Source organism: Podarcis pityusensis, assembly GCF_964106645.2.
Source record: "Podarcis pityusensis genome assembly, chromosome: 3".
NCBI lineage: Eukaryota > Metazoa > Chordata > Lepidosauria > Squamata > Lacertidae > Podarcis > Podarcis pityusensis.
Genome location: NC_138026.1, coordinates 32,300,928 through 32,321,939, shown reverse-complemented (window position 1 = coordinate 32,321,939; position 21,012 = coordinate 32,300,928). Strand labels below are relative to the sequence as shown.

The 21,012-nt window shown below is 41.0% G+C and overlaps 1 protein-coding gene across 1 annotated transcript in view; it reads right to left on the bottom strand.

The window, feature by feature from the left end:
* Nucleotides 1-1,048: 1,048 nt before the first annotated feature.
* The window catches only part of FAM83B (family with sequence similarity 83 member B), a 45,205-nt gene continuing 25,241 nt past the window's right edge, over nucleotides 1,049-21,012 (bottom strand). The window contains exons 3-5 of the mRNA XM_080997975.1: nucleotides 9,811-9,975; nucleotides 5,770-5,894; nucleotides 1,049-3,804 (exon numbers count right to left, since the gene is read on the bottom strand). Coding sequence (XP_080854101.1) covers nucleotides 1,377-3,804; nucleotides 5,770-5,894; nucleotides 9,811-9,975 — 2,718 coding nt within the window. The 3' untranslated portion in view covers nucleotides 1,049-1,376. The remainder of the gene's footprint in view (nucleotides 3,805-5,769; nucleotides 5,895-9,810; nucleotides 9,976-21,012) is intronic.

Below are 21,012 nucleotides of genomic sequence, written 5' to 3'. Positions count from 1 at the left end.
AAGCAGCTACTATATTAAAAAAGACAGTGATATGTGGGTTTTCTGATCCGGAGACTGTTGCCTGCAGCAAGATCCGAACATGCTAATAAGGTATGTGAGCATCTCCTGCACTGAATAGATAGTGGTTGCAATTGTCTTTGAAGGTGAGGCATATGGCTTAGAAAAAGATCCAAAGGCCAGACAGAGAAGCCTGCATTTGGCCCTTAGAGCTGAGGTTCCCCTCTCCTGTGTTATGGATGTTTATACTCTCTGACTCTCTAATTTCCTGTTTCTTTCCCTTAGCCACATTTTGATGCGATGTCTCAACTGGCCAGCCATAGCTAATGACTTGCCTTTAAACTGTATTTTGAAACCATGGTTTGAATTGGGTGGGATCAAACAGTAACAGGGAGTTTGTTTTTATATATCTCATAAAAATTATAATGCTTGATTGTTTGTTTGCTTTAAAAAAAACAAAAAACCTCCTCATACCGGCTTACATAACAATAAAACAATAGTTGCCAATTGGGATGCGATGACAAAATATGGTTAGAGAAAACTGGGGGGAGGGGGGGGCTCATGCGTGAGAAAGGAGGAATGATGAGTTTACCACATTTTTGCGAGCTTCAAGGCACTGTTGGAAAAATCAGGTTTGCGATATTTCAACTGTGCCAATAAAGCATATTTACATCCTATTGATTTTGATCCAGATTTACCTATCCGCTAGATTGGTCATGTTAACTTAAGCTCATTCTTTTGCACTTTTTAAAGGATAGGCTTTCAGATTAATAGCGCCAACTCAAATACTGCACTTGTGTTATGGACAACTGCAATTACAGTCTTCTCCAGTCACGTGTTACTTTAGCGTATGCATATTACTATCACTGAATGTGACAATATACATGTAACTGCTGCTGAAAATGGAAGCCTAGTAGATATTGTATTGGAGGGGAGCAGCATTGCTTCTTTCGTTTACAAAAATATAGCAAGCCCAGCATTCAGAAAACAGTATATTCCCCCAACAGAAGCACAACCTTGAGAGTAGACATGCAGACTGCATGTAAAAAGATTAGTAACCAATGAGCATTTATTGTGCATGAAAGCAATTTTATGGAAAGAGTGGCTCCACCTTGCATGTTTTGGCAGGGTTTATAAAAGAATGTTTATTGCCAGCACTGAGGTGAGTTACACCTCAAACGACATAAAAACGCAAATACGTATCAACAGGTCGGATTCCGAAACCTATGCTGAACCAAAGTTATATACATGTATAGCAGTGTTCTAACTCCTGTAGTGATTTGAGTTAAGCTTTACAAAAGCTGTCCAGCAGTCTGTACTTAAGTATTTACAGCAGGTATATTTTAAAAAATAAAATAAAAAAATTCCATAAGTAGGTTTCATTTATTTTTGTATATAAAATTCCCAAACTTTTGCATAATTCCTCGCAACTTGTTTTCATTGGGGTGCAATGGGTGGTAGGCACCAGGGTTGTAATTCGCCACCTGGTTGCTCCTTCCATAATTATTCCTAGAGGCCTTGCTATTTGTCTCCGGATAGTGAGCGCTGTTTTTCTGGGTGCTGCTTGCTTGCTGAGTTCCTGTTGGCTGAGCAGAGCTATCCACTTTGCAAAACGGCTCAAAGCGACTGTAAATACGCCTATCGCTCAAGCGAGGTCTTATTAGCTCATCGTTTGGCTTGGTGCTCGATAGACGAGGCGCCGCTGCACTGACCCTGTGCGGAGGAATAGCGGCAGCAGTTGGTGGGGGGACCCGATCCCGGCCTGCATTTGCACGCAGCTCCCTGACATCCTGGTACTGAATTTGCTCGGTGTTGAATCTGGGAGCAGATGGGTCGCCTGGAGGTACTTCCAACAGCATATTTTCTATTGGTTTCACAACAGGCCCCCTTTTCATGTTTTCTTCTGATGGAGGTTTCAGAGATTTTTGAGACTTTGGTGATTTTGGAGACTTGGGGGACTTGGGAGATTTTGGAGATTTGGGGGACTTCGGGCTGACAGTAATGTCCTCTTTACTCTTATGTAGGCTCCCCTGTGAATTAGATGAGGAGCTTCTTTTTTTCCTGGGAGAACATTCCACCTTTATTTCTGCCACTTTGGGTCTTTGATTTTCTTCACCTTCTGACACCAGAGTGTCAGAACTGCTACACATTCTGTAAAAAGCAGGCGCTTTGTTTTTGGACAGGCTCTCTTTCTTCTCTGGTGTGAGGTTCAGCAATGACCTCAGTTTCTGCGACCCCTTCTTCAGGAAACTTGGGGAATTCTTGTTCTCTTTCTTCGGCGAGGCATCTTTCCCAGGGTCATCTTTGCTCGATTCAGCTAGTGCAGCCACAGAAATGGACTTCGGGGTGGTGGGAGACCTGGCCTGTTCACTTTTCAGCTTATTACTGTCAGGTGATAGATGATTGGCAACATCATACAAGCTTTTAGAGTTTTGTAGGTCCTCCTCTAGCGGTGGCTTTAGAGCAGCCGGTTGTCTAAGTCTATTCCTATTTAGTGTGCTGTAGACGTAGCTGGCTGCATCTTTATTATTCCCAAGATCCAAAGCAGATTTTGAATTGTCAAACATTGGAAAACTTCGCCTTTTCAGTATGCTTTCATTCTTGAGAAATTCTACTGGTCTGCTTGTGCTCAGAGTTGAATATAGGTAGGTAGGCTTCTCTTGACTAACTGGTGGAGTTACACTAGGTTTCTTATCTTCTGAAATCGGCAGGCTGTTGTTTTTGACTACCTCAGGTTCCAGTGGGACGTGTGTGCTTGGTTCTGCCTCAATGTCATCAGCTCCATCTTCTGGCTTGGGAACATGGTTGGGCGTTCCTTTGGGCGTCACACTGCCATCTGAACCAATGATAGTTGAATTAGAAGAACTGGCACAGCTGTTTACTTCTTTCTGCTCTGGCAAAGTTGGCTTAAAGACAAAGGAGGAGCGCAGGCGAGAGTGAGCGTAAAGGGCATGGGCCTTGATATTTTCCGCTGCATCAAAGCCCTCACACCTATCACCTATCCCTGAGCCATTTGAGTCTGCTGGAAAATCCGACTGGTCATTTAAATACGATTCAATGCGCCAGTTGCGCAGGAAAGATTTCGTGGTACGTTCAAGGGTCGGCATTCTCTGCTGTAGGTAGCGGATGTGACTGTCTGTTCCATTGAAAGATCTCCGTACAATTGAGTTCCTGTCTGCAATATTCAGCTTCGGCTGTGGAAGCCGGTCAACCAGACTCTGTTGAGGCACATTGAGGTTTTTGTAACTTCCGTGCAACGAAGATACAACGCTGAGACTGTCAGATGGCACTTGCCAACCGTGAGGTTGATTATTTGCCCGGTTCATTGCCCTGTTGAGCATCATGTACGGAGTCCTTTCTGGTTTCTCCCCTGCATAGCTATGCCTTTTCCAGTGTTCATTTACATCGTTGGGTTGGTACTGCTGGATTCTACCCTGCATATGAAAACCTGGAGCAAACTGTGGTTTCTGAAAGATGTGGTTTCTAGGAGTGAATGTGTCATTGTCATTTATTCCATATCTGCCTTGTTTCTTCAGAAAGCTGGTGTCTAAGTTGTGGGTTTTGTTGGCCCTCCCGAAAGGGTTACGCAGGCTAGAAGCTGAAGCTAAGGAAGACTGTGAATGCTGGTAGGCATCGTTCTCCCAGAGTGCTCGGCGGCTATTAATTCTAACTAATTCTGGAGCAAATGAGCTGGGAACAGAAGAACGGGCGTACAGTGTCCTAAACTCTTCATCAAAAGATTCAACCAGTTGTCCTGTGATAACCTGGACCATGCTGAGGTTTGCTTTCTCAAAGGACCACATAAAGCTGAAAGATGAAGAAATTACAATTAGTAATCCAAACCAGGAACAGGCGAACACTTGTTAACTTGTGGTCAAGTTACATAGTGATAGGTTTCTGTATAAGAAACGAAATCTGTTCTCCTCAGAAATGTGCACAGGGATCGTATGATCAATCAGATTTTTTTTAGTGATGAGTCACTGATGATTAAAGCTGGAGAAGCATATTGAGAATGATACCTATTTTTACCAACACAAGCTATAAATAGAGGTAGGTAGCACCTGCCATCATCTTTGACAACTGGCCACTCTGGCTAAGGCTTAAGGGAGGTGAAGTCCAAAACATTTGAAGGTGGTCATGTTGGGGAAGGAAGACACACACACACACACACACACACACACACACACACACACACTCTGTTAGCTAATAGTAGACATGGAACCACTTTTTCACTAGTGGTGTGTGTGTGTGTGTGTGTGTGTGTGTGTGTGTGTGTAACACATGTTGACAATTGTAAGCATTATATCTTGCAGACGTGTGTCTTTCTGCTTGATAAGGAGCACCACACAGGAGGCAAAAGTCCTAAACTGAGGCTTATGAAGTAGCTCCTCAAATAACTCAATGAAAAGTTTCTTCAAGGAGAGTCCCAGTAGCCAAACACAATCCCTGATAAATTGAGAGAAGCTGAAATGAATTTCAGACACAATATCATCATGAGTAAATAATTTCATGAATGGAAAAAAAATAATTTTATATCACACAGTTAACCAGAATAGTATTTTATATTTGTATACTTACTAGTGTACCATAAAGTGAAACCATGCAAATATATTTTACATTAATTTTCATAGTTATTTGCCATGAGCCTGTAGGATAGGTATTTACAGATATCAACACCACCTTACTAATATTTTCACATAGCCATGCTGCTCAAACATAGCAGTTCTGACTATCATGTTTTAAAATATTGTATGTTTTGCTGGGATGTTTCTAACCAAAGACAATCCCTTGCATTCACATAATTTAACAAATACATATATTGGTCAACCACTTCTAGAAACAACTTATTTGGAAAACACAACCCTGGAAATCACTGCTTTGCCAGAAATCTTCAGTAAAGTATGCATTGCATCCACAAATGGTCATATGTTTACAATCCATCTTATGCCAAAGTACAATCTGCAGATGAATCTGAGGGTAAGAAAACGTAATTTACCTTACCTCCTCTGTCACATCTGAATGTAACAAAAAGAAGAAGCAAATTAAGAATCATGGAGCTCAAGGGCTATTGTGAATATAATGATGTAACACATTTTATTTTTAAAAAATCTGTCCATTAAGTAATTATTCCAACAATAAACTAGATTCAATGAGAATGAACTATTCTTATAAACCACGAGATGGCACTAAATATCATTAATTTCAATAACAATTATTATTATTATTTCTTCCAAAATCACTCCAGATGGCAGACATAAGATTATCCAATAGGTCTGGTGAATGAGCTGGGAGCACCCAATGCTACAATGCTGTTTAGGCAAAACAGATGCGGATTTACTGTATTTTTCGTCCCATAGGATGCTCCGTCCCATAGGACGCACCTAGTTTTTTGGGGGGGAAATAAAGGAAATTTTTTTTCCCTTTATTTCCCCCCCCCCCAAAACCAGGTCAGGGAAACCAAACCAGGTTGAGGAACAGCGGGATGGCGGCGCTGCGCCTCCCCGCTGTCCCCCGAGCTTGTGGGGCTGGCCGATGTCTGCCCGAAGCGCGGGGCGCTCTGTTTCAGCGCGCCCCGTGCTCCGTGCAGCAGGCTCCTATCCGCAGCATGGGGAGCCCTGCGGGAACTCCCTGGGGATGTCTGCCCGGCACGAGGGGCGCTCTGCTTCAGGGCCCAAGACCACCCTAGCACATGTTCCTCCTGTGGACAAGAACACACAGCAACATTACACTGAAGATATATAAATTATATCTAACATGTGCATAGCTTCTTACCTATAGGTACCATACATGACTTTCTTACAGTCAACGAGAAGAAATTTTTGTTCCATTTTCCCATGGAATTTCGCCCCTGACTTGGAGTAATAATCTTGTCCTTTTACGGTACGCACCCTCATGTTCTGAAAAAAAAGATGAGAAATTGTATGAAAAAGTCGGAATGCATTAATATAAACAAATACAGAACAATTTACAACCCGGTCTTATGCCTATTTTCCAGTTTTGAGTAAAATCAAAAGGAGGTTTAGCCCCAAGCAAGGGTACAGAGAGTTGCAGCTTTAAACACTACCTGTGCTGAGAAATCCAAAGCATGTTAATGCAGGGGGGAAACCTAGTTTGTTTAATTGGATTAACTATCTAGTAATTGGATTTAAAACACTTCACAGTTCTTATTACATGTAGAAGGAACCCTAATCTCTTTAATCCAGACAACACCACAGAAAGAGGTTTTCATATCCATATTAGTTAAGATGGAACCATAAAATAGTGTGTGAGAGAGAAAGATTGGGAGAGAGAAAGTGAGAGCGAGAGAGTGTGTCTGTCTACCCAGCGCTTTTTTTTCTGGGGGTATACAGGGGTACGCATATCCCTAAACATTTTGTGAATCTTTGTACTTTTGTCCATTAACTGTATTTATTTCCCCCGGTTTGAACTATAAAATGGTGGTTTTCTTGAGTCAAAATGAGAGTACCCCTAAACAATTTTTTAGAAAAAACCCACTGTGTCTACCGATAGCTGAGGCTGATCACAGGGTTTATCAATGCTTATCTTTCCTCTGCTCTTTCCAGGCTGCAATTTAAAGTGCCTCCTTTTTTTGGCCCAAGAGTTTTTCCTCACAAATAACCCAAAAAACACTCTTTAAACTTCTATCAGAGGAAGCATCAATCTGTGCAAAACCCAAATTGACTTTTGCTCTAATTCAGCTTTAGAGAGTGGGTTTCCACAGAGAAAGTTTAGGGAAACAACAACAAAAAGACAATGCTCACGGACTGAGCATTAAAACACAGATCTCTGCCTGGAAAGAGTAGGGAAAAAGGCAAGTGTAGATAAGCCCATAGTGCTCTGGTACTACACATATGAATAGAAACATATTAGAAGAGTCCTGCTGAATCAAAGGCTTCTCTAGGCCAGCAACCCATTTCCCACAGTGGTGAACCAGATGTCCAAGGTATCCCGTAATTGAGGCATGAAGGCAATAGCATACTACATCTATTTCTGGAATGATCATGACTTGTAGGCAGACTGATAGCTTTACCCTCCATGAATCTGTTTAATTTCTTTTCAGAGCCATCTTCGGAAGCAAATTCCGCAGTTTAGTTAGTTACTAAGTGAAGAAGTAGTGTCAGTCCCACCCTTCAGCCTTTGGTTGCCCATTGCTGCCATTTCCCCAGCTCTACAATATCATTTTTTTCGTTGTGGTGACCAGAACTGGCCATAGTTAGTGATATTCAGAAAAGCCGTACTCAGAGCAGACACACTAAAATCAATGCAGATAAGTAAATCCATTTACTTCTACCTTGATTTAGTCAGATATTACTCATAATTCCAACTGTGGTCACATCATCGATTTATATAATGGCATTATATCACCAGCCTTATTTTCAATTCCTCTCCTAGGGCTCTCTAACATGGAATTTCTCACTGCCACATACTAAACCAACATTTTCAATGAGCGACCCTCATATATGCTTTTCCTGGTTAATCACCCCATTGTACAGCATATATTTGATAGGCAAAACGTATTTGCTCTTTTGGTTACCATAGTCTTTTGATCAAATGAAGGGATCTTGCTGATGGAAGAGGACTTGCCACTTTTGTCAATTCCTCCCTTCCTCAGCAGCTCCAGATAGCAGCTCTGACACTGTCCCAGAGAGTCTCTTAACCTTCTGAGATAGATTTTCAGAGAGTGCAAAGGGATGATAATTTTTTTCTATTTTCTATTTTTATTTTCTTTGTAAACCACCCTAGAACTGTGGTATGTAATTTTTTGCAGCATAAAATAAAAATATTATTTTACTAAGGTTTGCCTCACTACTAAGGAGCTTCACGCAGCAGCTGGTGTTGCTTCATGGGTTCCACCCAAATAATTGGTCAACTACAAGCCAGCCTAAGTCACCCTGATACATTATAATTGCGTACAATTTGCTATAAGAGGTGCAACACAAGTGACTTATAGGAGTAAAACCAACACAGCAGTGTGTGGGGGAAAAACAGGAACCTATTAAAAAAAAACAAAAAAACAGGAACACCCTCAGTTAAGGGCAGTTGGGTCAGATCAGTGCAATGATACCACAGTAGCCAATTAAAATTTGACCGCATGGAGATACAGCCTGTTTATCTCTTTGCCAGTATAAAACCTGTATTTGTGAAATGTCCTTGTGGCAGCTTGAAGCTGGTATCCTAGGGAATGTTCCATTTGAAGATCATAAAGCATTTCTTTTTAAAATCAGAGAGCCAACAGAACATGCAATTGCTGTTCTAATCACACAGCACTGGATTCTGGTTACTAAAGTTCTTTAAGGAAGGAAATACCTTCTGCGTGTCTTCAAAAGAATGGATGCAAATGGATGGAAGGGGGCAAAAAAACAACCACCCCCAGTTCTCCTCGCTATTCTCACCCATGCTATTGACTCCAGGTTTTGTTCGGTTCTTGGGCAAGATATCTTTTTTATTATTTTCTTTAAATATTCAACAATCCTTATTGTTACCATATATTCCCTTTGACTCTGCAGAGTCTTGACTTCCCTCCCTCCCTGCAATTGGTATATTTGTCACATTCTTATCGTGTATATTATTCTTATATAACTACTATTTTACATTGAAGGTATTATTCCAGTCCTGCTGGTGTCTTTAAGTTTTTACAGTTCTCCTTTAAGTATTCAATAAATTTACTCCAATTATTCTTGTATCTCTGGTCTTCTTGGTCCCGGATCCTCCCTGTCAATTTGGCAAGTTCCAAAGTCTGTCATCTTCACCTGCCACTCCTGAATGGTTGGTATATCTTGTGTTTTCCATTTTTGGGCCAGTAGGGTTCTTGCAGCGGCAGTGGCATACATAAACAAATTCTGATCTTTTGTTTTAATCTCCCCTCCCAATAGACCTAGCAAAAAGGCTTCCGGTCTTTTGGGAAAGGTATACCTAAATATCTTTATAAGTTCATTATAAATTGATTCCCAAAATTGTTTAACCTTATCGCAGGTCCACCACATATGAAAATAATCGCCACCTACTTCTTTACATTTCCAACATCTTCTATCTCTCTTTCTATACATTTTAGCCAATTTTGTTGGCGTTAAATGCCATCTATACATCATTTTTAATACATCCTCGTTCAAAGTCATATATCCAGTAAATCTCAAACCCTCCTTCCATAATTTTATCCACGTTTCCAACTCAATATTATTGGGCAAGATATCTTTAGGACGGCAGCCCCAGCTCCACTTCATTGCTGTTTCTCCTGCCCATTCATTTGCTCTTTCCCTCTGGGCTAAACACACACTACTTCCAGAAGGAGATGAAGGCCCGTGGCTCCTTCTTTTTGCTCCCATCATTGCTCACTTCCTTGCATCAACAGTTTTAAGCAGCTCGCTCCCTGGAGATCCTGGGGTGCACTGTCTGCACGTCCCAGATAAAGCCCATCAGATTGCAAGCAATTACAGCTGCACACCTTTATCCTGCCCATGCTTGCTCAGAAAGAAATCCAATTAATTTCAATGGAATTTACTAATGAGCACTTGAGAAAGGGTGTCAGGTCACACTCCTTAACCCACTTATTGGAGGGTAAAGCTCAAATTGGACACAGTTTGACTTACTCCCAAGTAAACACAGATAGGATTGTGCTGTTAGAAAGATCTCGCTCTCTTGTCAGTATCACTGCAAAGGCAGCTTTTAAGGTGCAGTAGGATATTTGCAAGCCCCAGAGAAAGTTTTTCCTTACAGACATTGCTATATTCAGTTTTTGCAACTAACATGTCAATTTATTATTTTGGAGCACTTGTGCGCCAAATATTTTCCTCTCTCACCGAACAAATTACTTACCCTGAGCCTTTGAACTTGACAGCCTTGTTTCTCTGTCATCTTCAGAAAGTGGTTGAAGTTAGATTCATCAAGTAGAAGATACACTGAAATTCCCCTAGTAGATGCTTCTACAATTTCTTTAAAAATATCCACATCTGTAAACATATCCATAACGATGGCAACAACCTGCGGATAGCAAAAAGTGTTGATGGCATTTAATGTACTGATGATGATAGCCATTATGAAACATTACAGAATTTAAAATGTGCACCCTACGCATAGTGTTGCTAATGACATCTGCAATGAACCATAAGCTCTATGTACTGAACATTTCTTTCTTCCTCATACAGGAAAATGGAAACTGGTTATTTTATAAATTCTTGTGCTTAAATGTCATTCACAAGCAGTGCTTTTTTCAGCCGGAACTTGCTGCAACTCAGTTCTGGCACCTCTCAGGTGGGTGCCATTGCCATTATAAGAGAACAAGGGAGGCGTTCGTGGTGAGTTCTGGCACCTCTTTTCTAGAAAAACAGCGCCGTAAAGTATATGTTTACTTAAGTCATAGGACTTTAAACCCCCTCATACTTATTCCAAGCAAGTCCCACAGAACTCAGAAGGGCTGACTTATAAAGAAAGACATAAGCATTGCACTGCACACCTAACTGGCGAGTTGATGTATTATGGCACCTTAAAATATTAGCACATATTATTGTGGCAATGATAGTTTTAAGGTTTCACAAGACTCTTTTTTTGTTTTGTTTTGTTTTGCTGCAATAGAATAGTGCAGCCACTCTTCTGGAGCAAATTGTACTGTGTTGTAGAATTTTCTTTGGAAGACTGAGATGACAAAACTTCACATTAGGGAGTTTTTGCTGTTCACAGCCACCAGGTGGTGATGACTGTGGGGAAATGGTCAATGCAGGAGTTTACAGAAAGAAGCACTAATGAATTCTCTCTCACACATACAACAATAATACACAGTATAGTTGATATGGAGAGGGTGGAAGATTTGGAGTGGAGGTCAGTTTTCCACTTACTGCAATATACACAGCCCAAAGAAGGCAAGAAGGTAGATTGCTCCTAAAACCATTAGTTTGTATTAAAAAAAGGACTAACATTGGCAAAAGCCAAGGACTTTGGTTTTGAACAAATCATATTCAATGTCTTTTTTCAGGAACTGAGTGAGCAACCCACTTTAGCAAAGGTTGGGTGACCCACGTCTCAGAGTTAGATAAAAATTAGACTTCTAGACTTGGTTGTCTAAGGATGTAGATTACGGTATTGAGGTTGGAACAATGGGGCTTGGCAACAAGTATTGGTGAGCATCATGAGAATAAGTTGGGGGGCCCTGCAAAGAATTTGACATTGGTTGCCCATAGTTGTATATTTAAAGTCTCCCTTCCACCCCCACCCCCCAAAACCCAACAACCCTAGGAATTGTAGTTTGTAGCTCTGTGAAGGTTAATTACCCTTGCCAAGATTCTTGGGGTATGTTGTTGTTTAGTCGTTTAGTTGTGTCTGACTCTTTGTGACCCCATGGACCAGAGCACGCCAGGCACTCTTGTCTTCATTCCTGGGGTATGGTAGTGTGCTTTTGAGACACTTAAAATGTATAGCGTGTACATACAGTGGTACCTCGGGTTAAGAACTTAATTTGTTCTGGAGGTTCATTCTTAACCTGAAACTGTTCTTAACCTGAGGTACCACTTTAGCTAATGGGGCCTCCCGCTGCCGCTGCCGCCGCCGCCTTGCGATTTCTGTTCTCATCCTGAAGCAAAGTTATTAACCTGAGTAACTATTTCTAGGTTAGCGGAGTCTGTAACTTGAAGCGTCTGTAACTTGAAGCGTCTTTAATCCGAGTACCACTGTACAACACACTGTCAACACATTCAATGCCCAAAATATGACCAATGAAAACAGGTTCCGTCTGCCTTTGGCTTTCTTGGAAGAGTGCTATGCACACTATTTTCCTTTCTCCACACCCACCCATACCACAACACATAAATATGAGAGAGAAGCTCTACTGGGTACAAGAGGCAGAAGATATTCAGTAAGTGAGGCAGAGAAATCTGCTACTAATTTATTAATCCATATGGTATTGCCCACTAACCCCGCTCTGTCTGCTAGCCAGGCCTTTCAGATAGACCAATCATCATGGACCAAGTCTGAATAGACAATCTAGAAATCCTCTGAAAAAGAACACTTCAGTGGCTCGCAACTTGGACTGTGCAGACATAGAGAAAATACTCTGGCAGAGGACGCTGAGCAGACTATTCTGCCAAATGGGGAGCCCTACTGCTGCCCTGGCTCTGGCTGTGCTTTGACGCCACTGAGTCACCTGGCTGAAGCAGCAACTTTATTGCTTTGCTGAGGAATGCTTTTTGAAAATCCACTGCAAGGCCAGTTTATCGGTAAGCTTATCTCATTCAAAGGTATTTTTCAGATAAGCGGCCTGGAAACCTTGTGGGCCTCAGTCTGTTTGGCCTAGTCGATGTCAGCCTGGGAGCCTCTCTCAGCTTGTGCTGTGCTTGCAAGCTGTTGTAAACTGAGAGGAGACGGGTTGGAGGAGGAGAGATGAGGAACCTGGAAGCCCTGAAGCTGAGGCCTGTCCTGTGATATTTTTCTAAACTGAGAGAGAATGGGCAGTGACTCATCATTGTAAGAACATAGCAGAACCAAGGCTGAGCAAGATGACCCTCATGGGCGTTGCATAAATATATGCCAGATGGCAGAGGTGAACAATAGCCTGGGATAGAACAAGCACAAGTCAAGGTCTGTGTCTGACACAATGATACAGGGATGTTTTTAGTCAGGGAGGGGAAGGAGTGGTTACCTTGCTCTTTCTTTACTCATATGTATGCCCTCCACCATAGAGCCTACAAATACCCAAAGAATAATACCACGTGATGTCTGGAACTACACCCTGATGGCAGTCAATACTGAAAGACTGCACTGAGGGCCCAGGTGACTGCAGCATAAAATGAACAGGCATATGCCACTAGCAGAGTTGTACTTAACAGGCAATCTTGGTGAAAACTGGAAAAGCAAAGTGTTTGAGAGGTATCAATTTTGGCAGCACTCGTTTGATGAAGCAGCAGGAATAGGTGAGATAGCTTTCAGGATGATCCAATGGCCCTTGTATTGCTGTATCGCTGAGTTTCGATCTTCATTGCTGCAAGGGCCACTGGACTGTCTTATTTGTTACTGCATAGTCAATAAGAACGACTGACTCCTGTGTAGAAACCGCCACTGATACAGGGTGCAAGCAAGGCGCAAAGAACACTTTGTGTTAATTTGGCTTTGGGGTTTTTTCAATGTGGGGCGATGGATGGGGAATTTGTGAAGCTGGAAAATCCACTTTAAAAACTCTGTTGAAACCTCTCTGGAACTAATGGAGCTTGTTCTTAATCATTTGAAAATCACAACCAGCTAACACAGCATTAGTCAGACTTCTGACTGGTTGTTTTTAAACAGCAGGAAGCATATCTGAATGGTTCCCCTGCATCTTCCGCATGAGTTTGCAATATAAGTCTGCGTGGAGGAGTGAGAGAGCAATAAAGCAAAAGATTCAAGCGTTATTCATTTATTTGTGTAATTATATCCCTCCAAGGATTAGAGCAAGATTTTTAGCTTCATGTCAACCTGAGGTATAAACTGAGAAAATGACTTGGGTGAAGCAGTTCAGCAAACCCCATTCTTCAAATATGATCAGCAACCTTGCACCATATACATAGATTATAGATAGATAGATGATAGTGCATCTCAGGAAACATGTCATGACAAACCAGGAAGGAAACAAATGAGAGATTAGGGATAATTAAGACTACATTGAATGATTTGCAGAGTAACAACATCTCAGCACCCTAGATCTGTCTCTTCATAGCTCCTTGTGGAAATATGTAAAAATAAACAAAACAAAAACCAATGCTATTGCTTTGAGTCTGAGTGAACAAAATGTTTATGCATCAAGCTCTAAAATATACAAAGTATTTTGTTAAAAGTTTTTAACCTTACCTTTTCATTACACCCCCCTCCCAAGTAGAAACACCAGAACATTCATTGATAGTAATAGTTATATCTTAAGGAACTTAAACAAGAAAAATATATACAGCGACTTCTGTTCATAGAGTTCAACTCTGGTTCGTATAGGATAGTTCCATTTTACTCATATCTTTGTCATACACAATCAACAAACCACTTTATATTCCTCCTGTACCAGGTGTGGGAAGCCTTTGGTCCTCCAGATGTTGCTGAACTATAACATCAAGCATGGCCAATGGCCAGGGATGATGGGAGTTATGGTTCAGCAACATCTGGAAGGTCCAGTGTTCCTCACCCCTGGCCTATACAGTGAACACACAAAGTACAATGACATTTGGTCCCAGGGAAGCAGCAGATCAGACCCAGGAAAGATGCATCCATTTTTGTCACATTATGGACTCACCAACCGAAGCTTCCATATATGATGGCAATCATTCTCAATGGGAGGTAAGGTCATTTGGTGTCCTATTTTCATCATTCGATGATACTGAGTGTCAGAACATTGGTTTATTGATCCCAGTATTGCCTACCCCAACTGGCAGCAATTGTCTGTGGTCTCAGATAGGCTTCTTGGGAGCCAGTCCTTGGAAATGCCAGGGACTGAACTTGAGAACTTGCACATGTAAAGCTTCTCCTGGACTTTTCCTCCATGATATTTATTTTGAGAAGGGTCTGATACGAGGTAGAATGGACCTTCCTACAGCTTTAACACCTTTGGTCATGATCAGCTGATTGCAAATAATAACCACGGCACATGTGTAAGAGGTTGGAATTCTTTGCCTGTGTGTGTCTATAACTATGCAGCATCAATGTAATTGTTCTTGTACTAGTAATAATTCTTGCCGTTACTGTGCTTAGCTGTAGAGCAGCCTTCTACCCCCTCTTTGACCTTACAGACCTTACAACAATAAGGTGTGATTTGCAATTCCCAACTGTAGGTTCTAACCATATTCATTTGCTTCTTATTTTCGGGAAACCAGTAGGAAAAAGACTTGTAAACAAAACAAAATAATTTACAGGGGTTGAAATCAGTGTTCACTGCATGACTGACTGTCGGTCATGACTCACAACATCAAGAAACCAATGATCTCTAAGCCCTTGGGACAACACACACATCAGTCAAAATCCTATTATCTTACTCATTCCACTTAGTCAAGCAAAGCTGCTGACCTTGTCTTCTAGCTACCATAATGGAGTAACATTCCACCTAGAGAATCCGTAAGATAAAACCTGAAATGTAGGCTGCTATTGGAAAAGCCCCTGGTCTCCAGGCATGTAAATGGGCTTGTAAGCACATTGTGGAATTACTTCTGCAATCATGTAGCACGGTGGACTGATTAGCCAAAATGGGGAAAGAGACAGCGTAAAACCCCAAGGAAATACAGAGCTTGCCATGCAGATTTCCCAATAGCAGCTGCAACATTTAACAGCAAAGACTGTAACCTTTAAACAAGAAAATAATCTTCTGTCAAACGGCAAAAAAGTTCTGGTGTTTCTGCCCTCTAAAAACAGAACATAATTCTGCAGTGTGGTTCTGCCAAATACAATGACAGACCCTCCCCCAAGTGTCCTTATTTTCCAGGGAAAGTCCTGGGTTCACAGAAGCCATACCAGTTTCTTATTTGATCCCTAATGTCCTGCTTTTCCTTAGGACGTCCCTATTTTCATTAGAGAAATATTGGTGGGTATGGAGTCATGCAACCCCTGAGCCAAGGAGATATATAACTATACAGTAGTACCTCGGGTTAAGTACTTAATTCATTCCGGAGGTCCGTTCTTAACCTGAAACTGTTCTTAACCTGAAGCACCACTTTAGCTAATGGGGCCTCCTGCTGCCACTGCACCGCCGGAGCACGATTTCTGTTCTCATCCTGAAGCAAAGTTCTTAACCTGAGGTACTATTTCTCAGTTAGTGGAGTCTGTAACCTGAAGTGTATGTAACCTGAAGCGTATGTAACCTGAGGTACCACTGTACAACCTTTAGAAGACATCTGAAGGAAGTGCTGAATAGGGAAGTTTAAAAAAATGTATTATATATATATATATATATATATATATATATATAGGAAGCCACCCAGAGTAGCTGGGACAACCCAGTCAGATGGGATATAAATAATAAAATTACTACTGCTGCTGCTGCTACTACTACTACTACTACGGAATAGTACATCCTTATTTTTATCGGAGAAATGCTGGAGGGTATGCAATGCCTTCTGCTATATCACTTCCATTGAGGGTTTAAGTCCTGCTTGCTACTTCATTAGACTTCTATTTAGTTTGGAGGGATAGTTTGAATACAAGGTACAGAGCGGTGGGTCAGGTCACCTGTATTGCTCCCTGGGTTTGCCACCACGTCCCCCACAGACCCCTCCTTAAGGGGTGCAGGAGATTGTGATCCTCAGGAGATCCACAGCCCACCAGTTCTGGATCCCTGGTTGAATGTAAATTATCATTGCTTTCCATTTTGGACTATAAATGTACTATTACTCTAGTAACAGACTGCAAGGGAACTGCAGAGAGCTGCTTTACTTAGATCCTTGGAACACAGCAGAAAAAGTGTTTAGTGCGAGAGGGAAAGATACGCATCAAAATGAAAAGGGGCACCAGGAGTGCCAGTCAAGTTACTTAAAACAAAAACAAACAGACAAACAAACCAATAAAGGAATCCTGAACCTTAACACACAGTTATTTATGCTGATGGGAACTCTGTTGTTACAGATGGTTTTAAAACTCAACACTTTCTAAAATAGGCATTAGGCTTACTGAAATAGGCATTGCTTGTTACATTGCTATTGCCAGTGTTCCCCCCCCCCCCCGCCTAGAAAAAGAGAACTCACTATGTTCTCTTAGAATGGCAACAGCGCCCACCTGAGAGGTGGTTCTGGCTGAAAAAAAGCCCTGGCTATTGCCCAGTGCTAGCCCTGATTTTACAAACATTTTGCCAATCCACCCCACCTTCACTGTTGCACCTTCAGAGCTGCAGGCTTCCTATGACTCACTTATTTTACAAGAGATATAAATACAATTCCTGACATTAACTTTTGCTTAAAAAGTCCCCTACCCACCCTTACATTTCTACAGTATGTTGTCACTACTCCCCACCCCCCATGGGTTGCCTCATCTTCACAAGAAGACTCATGCTTTCAGGGTCTGGGAATGAAGATGGGATCACCATTAGAAACCAGTTCTCTGTACAATAAGAGAAAATTTTATGAAAATGGTGTACCAATGGTACTTAACTCCGGTAAAATTGGCTAAAATTTACAAATTAAAATCGAATACCTGTTGGAGATGTAAAAAAGAAATAGGAACAATGTTTCACATGTGGTGGGAATGCCGACCTATTAAACAATTCTGGAACGAAATTTACGAAGAACTCAAAAAGATGTTTAAAATATCTTTCAGTAAAAACCCGAAGGCATTCCTTTTAGGTTTAATTACAAATGATATTCCCGAAAATCAAAGGAAAGTATTCCTTTATGCAACAACAGCTGCCAGGATGCTTATAGCAAAAAACTGGAAAGGGAGGAAAATTCCATCAGTGAAAGATTGGCAAATTAAATTTTGTGAATACATAAATCTGGCAAGACTCACAGCATTCATAAGGGGACAATCGGACCAGAAATTATTAAAAGAATGGGGTTGTGCTAAAGAGTATATGAAAAAACATTGTTCTGGAGTAAGTATATTGGTATCTAATGAATGATGCTTTACAGGGTTAAAGAAAAAAAATGGTGTGAAAAAAAAAAAGCACAAAGATGGAAGTAATCTAACCAGACACAACAATATAGTAAGAGTAATTTTTTTGAGGTCTTAGAACAAAGGAAGGAAGTCAATATGTGTAAATGTACGTAATGATATGGTTTTTTTCTATAGATGTGTGTTTTTTCGTTTTTGTTTAGTTTAGTTTTGTTTCCTTTGTTTTTTTTTTTCGGTTTTTTTTTTTTTTTGGTATGTTCCGTTTTGTTTGTTTGTATAGTATTATTTTGGATTCAATGTTTGTAATTTTTTTTATGATTCTGCATTGAAAATAAATAAATAAACTAAAAAAAAAAGAAACCAGTTCTCTGTCCTAAGTATTCTAAACACAGTTTGGGGCGAGGGATATACTTTTCCTTAAGCAAAACAAATACCCTGTGCAGTTAAAAACAAACAAACCAGTAATGTTTTGTCATTATTGCTACAGCAGATAAAGTAAATACAAATGGGCTTCTTTGGGAGAAAGGGTGGGCTATTGAATAAATATTAAGATAAACAATAAATGTTTAATTTATTGAAGAAAAGGGTAGGAGAGGCCTTTGTGAAATCCGCAAGTCCACATCCTGATTCTTCCCATAAACAAATCATGCCCACCCCAACAGCCTTCTATTGTAAAGCAAGGGAAAAGAAAGTGCTGTAAAGTAAGTGTTCAATCACTTTTAACTAATTAATGGTGTTCTGGGGACTGTACAGATTTAACATGTATGTTTTATTTATATTTATATTTTATTGGAAAAAAATCAGTAGAGAAATCAGGTGGAAAAGGGGAAGAAAAATCAAAAAGAAACAAAAAGAAAAATGTGTTTGAAACTGATACAGTACAAAATATGGGTACTGTATATAAGTAGCATGATTATTCTAGTGGGTATAAAATTATTAACAAGTCATTGTGCTTTTTATAAATGAATTCCAAATATCATTATATTTAGCCAGGGGTAGTCAACCTTTTTATACCTACCGCCCACTAATGCATCTTTCTTGATGGTAAAATTTCCTTACTGCCCACCAGTGCTCAATGGAAGGAGGATTCAGCTTGTGCCGTAGAACCCACTACCGCCCACCTAGAATCCTGAAACACCCACTAGTGGGCGGTAGGGACCAGGTTGACAACCCCTGATATTTAGCCATATACAATCTACATCTAAAAGCAATCCGTCTGTATGCTGCAAGAGTTGTCATATCTTCTACTCATCGTTCAAAGGGGGCCATGGTGTTATTTTTAAATATCAGTCTTTTGGCAGAAGTAGGGGCACAAAGAGACCATTTATATTGACCCTCTGTCAAACCACATATAGTTGGTATGTGGTGTAGGATAATATTATCATTTGACAATTTAATCTCCCGCAACGTACAGTGGTACCGCTAGTTACCATTTCGGGGTGCCATTTGCACCCCAAAAAGTCCAAAACTAGAGCACCTCTTCTGCACATGTGTGTGGCGTGATCGAGTGCTTCTGTGCATGCGTGAAGTGCGCAGATCGCTACTGCACAAGTGGCAAACCCGGAAGTAAACACTTCCGGGTTTGCCGCGTTCGTACCTTGAAAGTCCGTAACAAGAGCGGAACGCAACACGAGGTACGACTGTAGTATTTCTACATCTTAATACATTCCTCCAAAAATCTGTGAGCATCGGACATTGCATAAACTTATGTTTCAAAGAAGCATTTTCTGTGTACATAAAGGGAAAAAAGATAAGTATAGTACAGGAAAAAAAACTTCTTTATAGAACAGGACAGGACATTCACGGAAAAGAGATCTGAATGCAGCAGCTCAGTATTATTGAAAAATGAAAAAGAAAACCTTGGCATGTATGAGTGAACTTTTGCCACTATTCAAAAAGAAATCCAGCATTTTCGAACACTGCAATCTTTCTTTTAAAAAAATAAAATAAAATAACTTGAACACAATATTGTGTATACACTGTCCAGAAAAGTTCCAAAGTTCATAAAAGGCATCAAGTGAAAAAACGTAAAATTCCTGTCTTTTACTTTTATTGGGATTTCAAGCCTTCTGGTGTAGGCTTTGCATTGTCTAGAACTGTGCACATCACACAACAGAAAGTTTAAAAAGAAACCCTATGATCACTTATGCCTTATTCAAAACAAACTCTGAAATTTCATTAAATGCCCTAAATGTGTTAGCATCCCTACATATGATGAGTCAGTAGCGGTTGCTGCATGGCTCCGCCCTTACTGTGAACGTACTATCTGTAGATCTAGGGCAACCAGGAAGGCCTCACTGAGATAGAGAGCATTCACAGTGTGTGTTTTTCCTATGAAGTCACCTTCACAGTGCTCTGACCCAGGAAGAAGCCAAGCTGCAAAGGTAAAACAGTGGTTGCCGCCAGAGCCAATCCCATCAGTAGGAGCAGATTTAGCACATGATTTAGCACATTGCCAATGATACGCAATGGCAGTCCTTGTCCAGCAACATGGGGTGGGGCAGAGGTACCCCACACATTTTTTTTGGGGGGGGGAGTGCTACTCCATACTGTGAAACAGTCCTGCAGAGTTACTACCTACCAGGCTGGGGCAGAGATAACTTCTCCTCTCCAAGGAGTGGAGTACAGGAGAAAGGAATGCTTCCTAGGGACCCAGACACAGAGCCAAGCACGCTACCACGTTCAACACATCTTGGTATTTAATATGCAAAGAAATGCAAAAGAGGAAATGCAAAGAGTAGCAGTTGAATTGCCTGCCAGTTATCAGGATAAGAGCAGGAAGTGGGCAGGTGGGTTAACTTTTCCTCTCCTGGAACTATTTCATTGGGAAATGTCTGGGTATTGTGATTATTTTATAATTAAGAAGTAAAAGTTGATTGTTCACTGTATTAATGCATACTGCCCTTCTGGCAACGCACTCAAGGTGGTTTACAATTTTTAGGTTGTGAACCGCCCTGAGATCTTTGGGTGAAGGGTAGTATATAAATTTAGGAAATAATAATAATGAATAATATTACCCTTCATTGGTGCCAGTGAGAGACTTCTTCCAATGTAAATAGGCTCTGCAAGGGAGCAATATTCATAAGGACCACAGGAGCGGTGAAGGGATTAAACTCGCCCCCCCACCCCAACTGGCTGCAATCCAAGTATACCCACCCCCCAGCAGCTATTTGTATTTTTTAAAAATATGTTAATTTTAAATACAAAGAAACATTTAACACTGTTTTTAAAGGTAAAGGTAAACCATTAGGTCCAGTCATGGCCGACTCTGGGGTTGCGGCGCTCATCTCGCTTTATTGGCCAAGGGAGCCGGCATACAGCTTCCGGGTCATGTGGCCAGCATGACTAAGCTGCTTCTGGCGAACCAGAGTAGCGCACGGAAAGCCGTTTACCTTCCCGCTGGAGCGGTACCTATTTATCTACTTGCACTTTGACGTGCTTTCGAACTGCTAGGTTGGCAGGAGCAGGGACCGAGCCACGGGA